The sequence below is a fragment of the Heterodontus francisci genome, chromosome 28 (genome assembly GCF_036365525.1).
Source record: "Heterodontus francisci isolate sHetFra1 chromosome 28, sHetFra1.hap1, whole genome shotgun sequence".
NCBI lineage: Eukaryota > Metazoa > Chordata > Chondrichthyes > Heterodontiformes > Heterodontidae > Heterodontus > Heterodontus francisci.
The window spans coordinates 29,645,337-29,658,319 of NC_090398.1; the positions used below are offsets into that span (position 1 = coordinate 29,645,337).

Sequence of the window (12,983 nt, forward strand, 5' to 3'; positions counted from 1 at the left end):
AGACTGCAAGAGATATAGGCAGGTTAAGTGAGTGGGCAAAGTGATGGCCCATGGAATATAATGTAGGGAAGTGTAAGGTGATTCACTTTGGCAGTAAGAAACAAATGCTGATTTTTTAAAAGTTGAGAAACTTCTAAATGTTGATGTTCAGACTGAGTTGGGTATGCTCATACAAGGAAAGCCGACAAAATAGCATGCAGGAAGAGCAAGCAATTAGGAAGGCAAATGGGATGTTGGTCTTTACTGCAAGGAGATCGGAGTACTGTAATAAGGATGTCTTGCTACAATTGTACAGGGCTCTGGTGAGACCACTCCGAGCGTACTTTGCGCAATTTCAGTCTCTATATCTAAGGGAAAATATAATTGCTTTGGAAAAAGTTCATCAGATTGGTTTCTGGAATGAATGAGTTGTCCGATGATGAGAGGCTGAGAAAATTGGGCCTATACTCTCAGGAGTTTCGAAGAGTGAGAGGCGATATCATTGAAACAAATAAGAATCTGAACGGAATAAAAACAAGAAATGCTGGAACCACTCAGCAGGTCTGGCAGCATCTGTGAAAAGAGAAGCAGAGTTTATGTTTTGGGTCAGTGACCCTTCATCGGAACTGACAAATATTAGAAAAGTCACAGGTTATAAGCAAGTGAGGTGGGGGTGGGGCAAGAGATAGCAAAGGAGGTCTAGATTGGACCAGGCCACATAGCTGACCAAAAGGTCATGGAGCAAAGGCAAACAATATGTTAATGGTGTGTTGAAAGACAAAGCATTCGCACAGATTAGGTGTTAATACAGTGAATATTGAACTGCAGCAAGTGCAAACCTGAAAAAAAAAACAGTGGGTAAGCAAACTGAATAAACTAAGATGAAATGAAATAAATGAAAAAAGAATGTAAAAAATGTAAAAAAGAATGTAAAAAAAGGAAGAAAAAATAACTAAAAATGAAAGTAAAATGGGGGGCTGTCATGCTCTGAAATTATTGAACTCAATGTTCAGTCCGGCAGGCTGTAGTGTGCCTAATCGGTAAATGAGATGCTGTTCCTCGAGCTTGCGTTGATGTTCAATGGAACACTGCAGCAATCCCACGACAGAGATGTGAGCATGAGAGCAGGGGGGAGTGTTGAAATGGCAAGCAACCGGAAGCTCAGGGCTCTGCTTGCGGACTGAGCGGAGATGTTCCGCAAAGCGGTCACTCAGTCTGCGCTTGGTCTTCCCTATGCAAAGGAGACCACACTGTGAGCAGCGAATACAGTATACTACATTGAAAGAAGTACAAGTAAATCGCTGCTTCACCTGAAAGGAGTATTTGGGGCCTGGGATAGTGAGGAGAGAGGAGGTAAATGGGTAGGTATTACACCTCCTGCTATTGCAGGGAAAGGTGCCATGGGACGGGGACGAGGTGGTGGGTTAATGGAGGAGTGGACCAGGGTGTCGCGGAGGGAACGATCCCTTTGGAATGTTGACAGGGGAAGGGAGGGGAAGATGCGACTGGTAGTGGCATCACGCTGGAGGTGGCAGAAATGGCGGAGGATGATCCTTTGGATATGGAGGCTGATGCGGTAAAAAGTGAAGACAAGGGGAACCCTGTCATGGTTCTGGGAGGGCGGGGAAGGGGTGAGGGTAGAGGTGCGGGGAATGGACCGGACACGGTTGAGGGCCCTGTCAACCACAGTGGGGGGAAATCCTCGGTTGAGGAAAAAGGAGGTCATATCAGAAGCACCGTCATGGAAGGTGGCATCATCAGAGCAGATGCGTCGAAGACGGAGAAACTGGGAGAATGGAATGGAGTCCTTACAGGAGGTAGGGTTTGAAGAAGTGTAGTCGAAGGAGCTGTGGAAGTCGGTGGGCTTATAATGGATATTGGTAGACAACCTATCCCCAGAGATGGAGACAGAGAAGTCGATGAAGGGAAGGAAAGTGTCAGAGATGGACCATGTAAAGGTGAGAGAAGGGTGGAAATTGGAAGCAAAGTTGATAAAGTTTTCCAGTTCAGGGCGGGAGCAGGAAACAACATCGTCATTTCAATGTACAGTCATCAATGTACCAGAAAAAGAGTTGGGGGAGGGGGCCTGAGTAGGACTGGAACAAAGAATGCTCGACATATCCCACAAAAAGACAGGCATAACTCGGACCCATGCGGGTACCCATAGCGACACCTTTTACTTGAAGGAAGTGTGTGGAGTTGAAGGAGAAGTTGTTCGATGTGAGAACAAGTTCAGCCAGGCGGAGGAGGGTGGTGGTGGATGGGGACTGGTTGGACCTCTGTTTCAGGAAGAAGCGGAGAGCCCTCAAACCATCCTGGTGGGGGATGGAGGTGTAGAGCGATTGGATGTCCATAGTGAAGAGGAGGGGGTTGGGACCAGGAACCTGGAAATTGTCAAAATGACGTAGGGTGTCAGAAGAGTCACGGATGTAGGTGGGAAGAGACTGGACCAGGGGAGAAAAGATAGAGTCAAGATAGGAAGAAATAAGTTCAGTGGGGCAGGAGCAGGCTGAAACGATGGGTCTGCCGGGACAGTCCCGTTTGTGGATTTTGGGAAGGAGGTAGAAGCAGGCTGTCCGGGGTTGTGGGACTATGAGGTTGGAAGCTGTAGAGGGAAGATCTCCAGAGGAGATGAGGTCAGTGACAGTCCTTTTGATGGTGGCTTGATGTTCGGTGGTGGGGTCATGGTCCAGAGGGAGGTAGGAAGAAGTGTCTGTGAGTTGGCGTTGAACCTCTGCAAGTTAGAGGTTGGTATGCCATACGACAACAGCACCACCCTTGTCTGCAGGTTTGATGACCATGTCGGGGTTATACCTGAGAGAATGGAGTGCCTCAGGTTCAGAGGGGGACAGGTTAGAGTGAGGGGGGCAGAGAAATTGAGATGACCAATGTCTCGCCGACAGTTTTCAATGAAGAGATCAAGAGTGGGTAAGAGGCCAGGGGGAGGGGCCCAGGTAGAGGGAGAATGCTGGAGGCGGGTGAATGGGCCTGCTGGTCGAGGGGAGGACTCCTGGTCAAAGAATTGAGCCCGGAGGCGGAGGCGATGGAAGAAGAGCTGAACGTCATGCCGAGCGTGAAATTCATTGAGGTGGGGGCGTAAGGGGATAAAACTGAGACCTTTGCTGAGTACAGAACGCTCAGCATCAGAGAGGGGGAGGTCAGAGGGTATAGTGAATACACGGCAAGTATCTGAACAGGTTTGTTAGACTAAACACTGTGAATTGCAATCCTGGAGAATCCAGAACATGTGGGGCCACAGTCTCAGGATAAGGGTTTAGGGCTAGGGTTAAGATTAGGACTGTGTTGAAGGGACATTTCTTCGCTCAAAGGGTAGTGAATCGTTGGAATTGTGTACCCCAGAGGAAAGTGGATGCGCCATCCTTGAAAAAAATATTTTAATGCTGAGATAGACACATTCATAGCCTTTCATGGAGTAGAACTATAGGGTGTGGACATAAAAGCGGAGTTGAGGGAAAGGATTACCAATGATCACATTGAGTAGCAGAGCAGTGCAGTGCAGCGAACCATTGGTAACGGAGGAGAACTGTTACCTCGATTGCAATTATCGATAATCACATACCTTACATAAGTGTAAGGTTACCACCATTGGCCACCTCTACAGTAAATAAAGGGAATCCTGAGTATCAGACAATGGTTTTTATCTCCATTGTCAGTATTGGGAACCACTAGTATTGGAGCAGGATGGTCACATTTCCTGTCAGTGTAGGTGCTACTAGTTCAGAGGAAGATGGACACGTTTACTGTAATCATAGGTGCTATTAGTATGAAAGGAACTTGGTCACCTCTAGATTAAGTGATGTCACACCACTATTACAGAGACATCCTGCTCACGTCAAGCATAATCGAAGGGTACCACTAGTTCTGGAGGCATATGGCCACCTCTAGTGTGAATGTGGTGTAACTCTAACAAGGATAAGCATGTAGACCTCTGTTTACATGTCCTGGTCCTACTAGTCTCAGAAAACTATACTCCCCTGTATTACTGCAGGACCATTTTTATCACAAATATTGCAGTAGTTCTTCTGCTGCCTGATCTGCAGGTGTTGAATCAATAGGTTAGAGTGAAGGTCAGCGTCAGGACAATTCGTGCAAAGCGAGCTACGTTGGCTGGTCCTGTGGGAATAGGATCTACAGTCGTTCAATTTGTAAATAATGTTTTAATTCTGTGTTTTTAAAATTGCCTTAGTGTTAATCTTTTCCCTAATTCTGAAATGTCAGAAAGCAACTGACCGAGTTTATTTATGAAATGACTGCCACCAATGTTAATTATGATCAAAGCTGATTAACTCCTTGGAGGATTGAAGCGAATATAAATACAGGTTCCCTTGCACAAGCTCAGAATTGTACCAATCTTTCAGCTCCTACAATTTCCATCCATTTTCATAAAATGGGGAAACCAGTTATTCTGCTGATGAAAGACATTTACTACCCCATTCTCGCAGGCCTGGGTGTCCTTGGTGAGCCATTATCAACTATTTGTTCGTAATCCGTGTTAACTGTCACTTTGTTTATACTGCATTTTGAATAAGATAACATGCTTCTCCGATGTCAGCATTACACAGCCGGTGGTTACCGGAGCAAACTCGTGAACCGGGTATCCACACTTTCTCTGTTTCCATTAATCTGAAAGCCTTACTGATGTTATAATGTTTTTTCAAGATCCTATAGAAAGAATCAAGTGTCACCCGCGCAGAACAAGCGCTGCAACAGCTCATTAAAATGTATGGTCAGGTTTCCCAGGAAATTGCTTCAAAGCTAATCTTATATAATCATACTGAATGGAGTAAAATGCTGTTAAGAGAAAGCCCCATATATATTTCAAACAGCCACTAAAACGTTACTTATCTCGTCTCTCTTTCTTACAGTGAACTTGGTGGCGATTGTGATTCTCTCCCGAAGAAACTGCGGCCTTTCCAAATGTATTTCTGTTTATATGGTGTCCATGGCAACAGCAGATCTCCTGGTCATGATTATCAATGTAATGGTGTATCATATTTTCAGTTATCGCTTTCCACTTTCATTCCTGTCTTACACCCCCGTGTGTAGGATTGTTATATACATGACAACTATCACCTTTGATTTGTCTGTTTGGTTCACAGTCTCCTTCACGTTTGACCGTTTTGTAGCTGTCTGCTTCGAGAAGTTTAAGGTAAGATATTGCACAGCAAGAACTGTAGGCGTGGTTATAACAGTGTTCTGTTTCTTGAGTTTGTTCAAGAACATCCCCTTTTTATTTGCATATGAACCTCAGCAAACAATTAACAAGGTGCAGTGGGGCTGTCGGCCAAATGTGGATTTTTTTTCCTCACCACTCGGTACAGCGTGGGTCTGGTTTCACAGCGCCTGGCTCGTTTGGCTTCCTTTTACTTTAATTGCCTCATTTAATTGTTCAACCATTGGACGTATTTTAGTGGCCAATAGAACCCGCAGGAATCTCCGGGGTAACAGGAGTGAGTATCTCAGTGATTCAGAAATGGAGAACCGAAGGAAATCCATTATTTTATTGTTCACTGTATCGGGCAGTTTTATACTGTTCTGGTTGACAGCTGCCGTGAGTTTCGTGTCGACCAGGCTGGCAAACATCAATTATTACCGTGGTGACCGCACAGCCCCTGAATATATCGCCACTGAAACCGGAACGTGCCTTAAATTTGTGAGTTGTATTCAAAACCCATGTATTTATGTAGCGACCCAGAGAAAATTCAGAGATGAACTGAAGAATGTGTTGAAATCTCTCTGGCCAGTAATTTTGAGATTAGTTAGGAAATGTGGATAAAATTAAATGAAGCTTGTTCACATCTGAAGCTCAATTTCAACTCATTTCCTACCGTACAAGGTCCTTCTTTTCGGTAATGTGAAAATTGGATGAGTTCTTTTGCGCACTGTTCTTCCATTTTGGAGCACACGTTTGATGTCAGAATTACATTCTTTCTTCACCCTTCATTCATTGAGTAAACATAACTTATTCCTGTAAAATCTGCACATTTCAAGTTCAGGTTTCAAAGATAACAATGATGGGTTTCAGCAGTGGTGTTGTGAATGTGGGTAACACGTATATACACATTTATATTCGAAATACTGGTATCGGGCACAGAAGTTAAATTCATCAGTAAGGTTTCACTTGGTGCAGAAACCGAGGTCCAACGATGGTTCACATTGGTAACATTCCGGGAAGTTTGGTGTGAATATTGCCAGTGTGGGTCTCACTGTCAGGCACCATTCCTCATTGACAAATGTAACCGGGATCTTGTCACATGATAAGTTTTCGAATGGAGGAAACTGTCCGAACTCGACATTGATCAGTGTGACATTTCAGCTCTTTTGCCCCAGATACTGAATTGAATTAGTCACTGTGACACGGAGTTCAATCACCACGAGAGACAACATGTGAAATTAGAAGAGGGATACTCCTGTCAGGCCATTTACTTCAGCGTAGAAGAACAGAATGAGAATACTAATGCTTAACGGTATTACAGAAATTCGCACAAATTATCCTGACAGTTTGTAATGGGATATTCTGTGGCACCTGTCCCTACTTCAATATATCAAAAAAGAAAACCCTGGCAACACAGTTAGCTGCACTTTAATAAGGTTCAAATAGTAAAATTCGGTCGTATTATTTTTACTGAGCCCGTACAGTGCAACAGGTGCATGAAATATCCTGTGCTGTGAATCCAAGTATCATCCTCAGTTGTGGAGATCCTGTTGTAAGAAAGCTGAGTTTTGGTATCCTGAAAGATAACAGTGGAAACATCAGACACACCCTACATTCCCTCCTTTAACTCCTGAGTAAGGAATTGTCTGGGACTGGTGGGAGGCAGTTGGATTGTGTGGTTACCTCCCAGTGCAGGTGGAGGGATGAATAATTTAGTTTTAGTTTTAGAGATACAGCACTGAAACAGGCCCTTCGGCCCACCGAGTCTGTGCCGACCATCAACCACCCATTTATACTAATCCCATATTCCTACCACAGCCCCACCTGTCCCTATATACTCCTACCACCTACCTAAACTAGGGGCAATTTACCCAGAATTGAACGCGGGTCGCTGGAGCTGTGAGGCTGCGGTGCTAACCACTGCGCCACTTTGCCGCCCATGTTGCCCATTTAAATTGTCGGTGAGGAGCAGGTAGTGAGCTCCGTTTTGAACAGCTGCTGACCATTTGCGAAGTTCTGTTCACAGTCCTGTTAGGAAGGGAGCTCTTATATTTTATCCCAGCAACAGTGAAAGAAATGTATGTGGTTTGGAAGGAAACTTGGAAGTGGTGCAGCATTAATGGTTAAAGGAATCAATAACAGCTGTGAGGAGGGATGATATTCTAAATGAAACGTCCAGTGAGGCCATATGGGTTGAGCTCAGAAATACTAAAGGGGCAACCACACTACGAGGAGTGTACTATCGACAACCAAATAGAGAGACGGAGATAGAAGAACAAATATTTAGGCACAGGTATGATCGCAAAAACAAGAGGGCAATAATAGTTGGGGATTTCAACTACCCTAATGTCGACTGGAAGACAAACAGTGTGAAGGGCACGGAGGGCACAAAATTCTTGAACTGCATTCAAGAGAAATCTTTTAACTGGCACGTAACAAGACCAACGAGAGGGGGCACAATTCCAGATTTAGTCTTCAATAATGAATCTGAAGAAGTGGATGGAATAGCAATGGGTTACCATTTTGGAGCTGGTGACCTTTTGCAAAGCTGCAAGGTGATTTGGCGAAAGTGTTTAGTTTAGTTTAGAAATACAGCACTGAAACAGGCCCACTGAGTCTGTGTTGACCAACAACCACCCATTAAGAGCAATCCTACATTAATCCCATATTTCCTACCACATCCCCACAATTCTCCTACCACCTACCGACACTAGGGGCAATTTATAATGGCCAATTTACCTCTCAAAATGCAAGTCTTTGGCTGTGGGAGGAAACCGGAGCACCCGACGGAAACCCACACAAACACATGGAGAACTTGCAAACTCAGCACAGGCAGTACCCAGAACCGAACCTGGGTCGATGGATTTGTGAGGCTGCAGTGCCCAAAATGGGCTGGATACAGCTACTTGAAGGAAAATCCGTGGCAAATCAGTGGGAGGCATTCAAAAGTGAGATTCTCTCGGCACGTCCCAAACAAGATAAAGGGTGGTACGGCCAACTCTATCGCTCTCTGGGTATCTAGAAGCATATAGGATAAGATTAAGCAGAAAAAGAAAGCTTATGGAGGTCACAAAAAAACTTAATATTGTAGAAAGGCTACAGGAGTGTAGAAAGTGCAGGGGTGAAATAATAGAGGAAATTAGGAAAGCAAAGGAAGGACATGAACAATTATTGGCAGGTAAAATCAAGTAAAACCTAAAGGTGTTTTATCAGTGCATTAAGTGCAAGAGGATAACTTAGGAAAGGATAGGGCCTATCAGAGATGTACAAGGGAACTTATGTGTCGACACTGATGATGTGCTGTGTTCTTTATGAGTTCTTTTGTCTTTGTCTTCGCAAAGGAGTTGGATGACACAAACATTGTAGTTAACCAGGAGCAGTGTGAAATATTAGATATGATAAGCATAATGAGGGAGGAAGTACGAGAGGGTCTAACATCCTTGAAAGTGGATAAATCACCAGGGCAGAATGGATTGTATCCGAGGTTGTCAAAGGAAGCCAGCGAGAAAATAACGGGTGCTCTGAGGATCATCGTCAAATCCTCACTGGATACAGGTGAGATACTAGAGGATTGGAGGTCTGCAAGAGTTGTACCATTGGTTAAAAAGGGTGTGAGGGACAGGCCAAATAATTATAGGACGATCAGCCTGACCTCGGTGCTGGATAAATTATTAGATTCAATTTTGAGACACAGGGATAAGCTGACAGTGAGAAAGGCACAGATTTATCAGGGATAGTCAGCATGAATTTGTTAAGGAAAGGTCATGTCTTACTAACTCGATTGAATTTTTTGAGGAAGTAACAGGGAAGCTTGAAGAGGGTAGTGCAGTGGATGTGGTCTACATGGATTTTACTCGGGCATTTGACAAGGTCCCACATGGCAGACTGGTCAGAAAAATGAAAGCCCATGGGATACAGTGGAATGTGGCAAGCTGGATCGAAAGTTGGCTCAGGGACGGGAAACAAAGGATAGTTGCCGACGGTTTGCGAGTGGAAAGCGGTTTCCAGTAGCGTTCAACAGGGCTCCGTGTTGAGTCCCTTGCTGTTTGTGGTATATATTAATGATTTGGACTTAAATGCCGGAGGCATTATTGGGAAATGTGCAGATGTCACAAAAATTGGTCGTGTAGTCGATAGTGAAGTTGATAGCTGTAGACCCCAGAATGATATCACTGGCTTGTTTGAGTGAGCGGAAAAGTGGCAAATGGAATTCAATCTGGAAAAGTGTGAGGTAACTCATTTAGGGAGAGCAAACAAAGCAAGGGAATACACAAACACGGCAGGAAATTGAGAGGGTTGAAAGAAGTGAGAGACCTTGGAGTGCATGTCCACAGGTCCCTGAAGATGGCAGGACAGGTAGATAGAGTGGTGAAGGAGGCATATGGGATGTTCTCCTTTATTGGCCGAGGTATAGAATACAAATGCAGGAATGTAATGCTGGAACTGTATAAAACTCTGGTTATGCGATAGCTGCAGTTTTGCATACAGTTCTGGTCACCACATTACAGATGGGACAGAATTCCTCTGGAGACACTGCAGAGGAGATTTACAAGAATGTTACCAGCGTTTGAAAGTTGCAGCTATGAGGAAATTTTGGATCAGCTCGGGTTGTTTTCTTGAACAGATGAGGCTGAGGGGCGACTTAATTCAGTTGGAACAAATTATAAGGGGTCCAGATAGAGTAGATAGGAAGGATCTGCTTTACCTAGCATAGAGGTCAACTGCCAGGGGGGCATAGATTTCAGGTGATTTGTAGAAGGATTGGAGGGGATATCAGGAAAAACCTTTTCACCGGGAGGGTAGTGGGTGCCTGGAATTCACTGCCCGACCGGTGGTGGAGTCAGAAACCCTCAATTCATTTTAAAGTTAGCTGGACATGGACCTGAAGTGCTGTAACCTGCAAGGCTACAGACCAGGTGCTGGAAGGTCGGATTAGGTAGAGCGGATAGTGTCTTTTTCTTTTTCTGTTGGCACAGACACGATGGGCTGAATGGTCTCATTCTGTGCTGTAACTTTCCTATGGTTCTATGGTTCTGCAGTAACACTCGGAAAGAACACTTAAAACAGCTAGAAGCTATGTATCTGAAAAGGAAGCTAATTCATTGGCAAATCTGGCAAAAAGTGAATTCGCAGAAGCAAGCATGACCCACCTCGGCCATACAGTGGTGCAAGTGTTGCCACAAATGGAAAAAGCAGAAGCCTTAGTGGAGGTTCCTATCTCTAATACTAAGAGTGAAATCATGAGGGTTTTGGGGATGTATGTTTTCTGCAGAAAGTTTGCACCAAATTTCAGTGCTGTGGCCGCTCCACTAACTTATTTGCTACAGAGAAAGGAAACCAAGGTAGCATGGTCAGGGGAATGCCAGGCATCTTTTGAAAAGCTAAAGGCAGTTTTGACTAGTGAATCAGTGTTGGCTGCTTCAAATTTTACAAAGCCCTTCAAGGTAGTGATTGATGCTAATGACCTGGGGGTCGGTGCAGTCCTATTACAAGATGACGAATCAGGCATAGAACAGCCAGCAGGGTAATTTTTCAAAAGAATTGGAGCACCAACAAAAAAGTATTCCACTGTGGAAAAAGAGTGTTAGGTTTAGAGCTAGCTGTTAATCATGTTGAACTGTATGTCCACCACGACTGCAAACAACATTGATAAAAACTGACCATAACCCATTAACCTTCGTCGAGGGGTTTGAAACCCATGATGCCAAAGTGTTCCAGTGGAGTTTGTTGTTCCAGCCTTGCCGCTTGAAGACTGTAAACATTTCGGGAAAAGAACAATGTTCTCACAGATGGACTGTCTATAATTTAACATTGTTGAGTTGCTTGAGTACGAATGATTCAATGTGTAGTTGTATTAACTACCAGTCGAGTGAATGAGGGGCATGAGTGCGATTTTTAAAATATTTTCAACTCCTAATTTTACATTCTAATGAAATGCAATCAAGCATGGTGTTTCATTTCACCAAGGGCGGAGGTGTTACAAAAGATTTAATCTTTGTGCTAAAATCTAAGAATTTGGTGTGTTTTAAAAACTGAGAAAAGGATTTTCAGTAGCTTTGGACATCGACAAATAGCTGGAATTTTTAGATGTTGACTTTGTATGCATGAACAGACGAAGCATACAGTTTAAAGGTAGTCAGTGAGGGGTCTGACCTACTCAAAGCAACACTTTGAACGACATTGGAGACAGTTTGGTCACATGATAGGCTCAGGAAAGCTTTTCTTTCACTTTGGATTTTTAAAAACCAGTGAGTTGGGCAAAGAGCAGGCATTTTGAAACTCAGACCTGACTTGCCTGGAGACCCAGAGAAAGAATGTTTTCCACTTTGGCAGGAAGAATAGTGAAACAACATATTATTTGAACGGAGAGAGATTGCAGAACTCTAAGGTATAAAGCAATCTGGGTGTCCTGGTACATAAATCAGAAAAGGTTGGTATGTAGATTAGGAAGGCAAATGGAATGTTGACGTTTATTGCCAGGGGAATAGAAGATAAATGTAGGGATGTTTTGCAACAATTGTATAGGGTATTGGTGAGACCACATCTGGAATACGGTGTACAGTTTTGGTTTCCTTATTTGCCGTTAGATATAAATGCATTAGAGGCATTGCAGAGAAGGTCCCCTCGACTGATATCTGGGATGGGAGGGGTGGGGGTGGTGGTGGGGAGGTGGAGGCGGTGTTTTGTGGCCGTGGTTAACTTATGAGGAAAGTTTGGAAAGGTTTGGTCTGTATCCATTGGAATTTAGAAGAATGGGAGGTGATCTTATTGAAACATATACGATCCTGAGCAGCCTTGACAGGGTGAATGCTGAAAGGATGCTTCCCCTTGTGGGAAAGACTAGAGCTCTGGGACACAGTTTAAAAGTAAGGGGTCATCCATTTAAAATGGAGGTAAGATGAGATGTTTTCTCTCAGAATGTTGGGAGCCTTTGGAATTGTTTTCCCCAGAGGGCGGTAGAGGCAGGTCATTAAATACTTTTAAGGCAGAGGTAGAAAAATCCTTGACTAACAAGGGAGTCAAAGAGTCTGGTGGTAGGCTGGAAAGTGGAGTTGAGGCCACAATCAGATCATCCATGATCTTATCAACTGGCGGAGTGGACATGAAGTGGGCCGAATGGACTACTCCTGCTCCTAATTCATATGTTTGTATGTTCCTGAAAAATGTATATATTTCCACACAGTCTGGGTCTGGAGTTCTGCAGTAACTTCAGTTGTCTCATTGTGTCTGGACTGAACCTTTTGTTCTTCTTTCTTTCTTCCCCCCACCCCCGTTCACTTTTTCAAAACCTCGAACATTTCCAACCTTTGTCAGTTTTAATGAAAGGTTACTGTCTGAAATGTTAACTCTGCTTCGCTCTCCATAGATGCTGCCAGACCTGCTGAGTGTTTCCAGCACTTTCTGGTTTCATTTCAGATTTTCAACTTCCATAGCATTTTGCTTTTATTTTAATCACTTGATAATTGCTTTAATAATAACTTGATACAATTTAATTTACAGGGAGGTGACCGTTAAAATTTACATTTATGCTTACTCCTCCGCACCTGCTTGTGCTGTGAAGTCACTTTACATTTCTCCCCCACCACTTGGCCATTTTTTGTTTCAATCCTTGAGGCAAGGCCCACATTGCTCCCTATGTTCCAGCTCTAGTAATGAGAATTTTCACAATTCAATGCGAGTCACACCACTGGTCCACCTCTTGCTCCATTGAATAAAGACAGGGCAAACTGATTTTTTGAAGCAAGATTCAGCAAAGAGATCGTCTGCAGTTGATTGATGAAAATATTTCAATTGCAGTGTTGGTGCTTTGAGAGATAAATGAGAAAAT

General features: G+C 43.8%; 1 protein-coding gene across 1 annotated transcript; it reads left to right on the top strand.

Moving 5' to 3' along the window:
• Positions 1–4,387: 4,387 nt before the first annotated feature.
• Positions 4,388–9,166, top strand: LOC137345181 (neuropeptides capa receptor-like). The gene is made up of 5 exons (XM_068008647.1): positions 4,388–4,457; positions 4,866–5,743; positions 7,285–7,710; positions 8,497–8,710; positions 8,955–9,166. Exons 1-5 carry the CDS (start codon positions 4,388–4,390, stop codon positions 9,164–9,166), a joined length of 1,800 nt encoding a protein of 599 aa, XP_067864748.1.
• The last annotated feature ends 3,817 nt before the right edge of the window (positions 9,167–12,983 follow it).

Bases quoted from the DNA above. Each gene is read 5' to 3' on its own strand.
- LOC137345181 (XM_068008647.1), top strand. From the start codon at position 4,388: ATGGGGAAACCAGTTATTCTGCTGATGAAAGACATTTACTACCCCATT. The intron at 4,458-4,865 runs GTGAGCCATTAT...TCTTTCTTACAG, and splicing joins CGCAGGCCTGGGTGTCCTTG to TGAACTTGGTGGCGATTGTG. The intron at 5,744-7,284 runs GTAATTTTGAGA...TAATGGTTAAAG, and splicing joins TGTTGAAATCTCTCTGGCCA to GAATCAATAACAGCTGTGAG.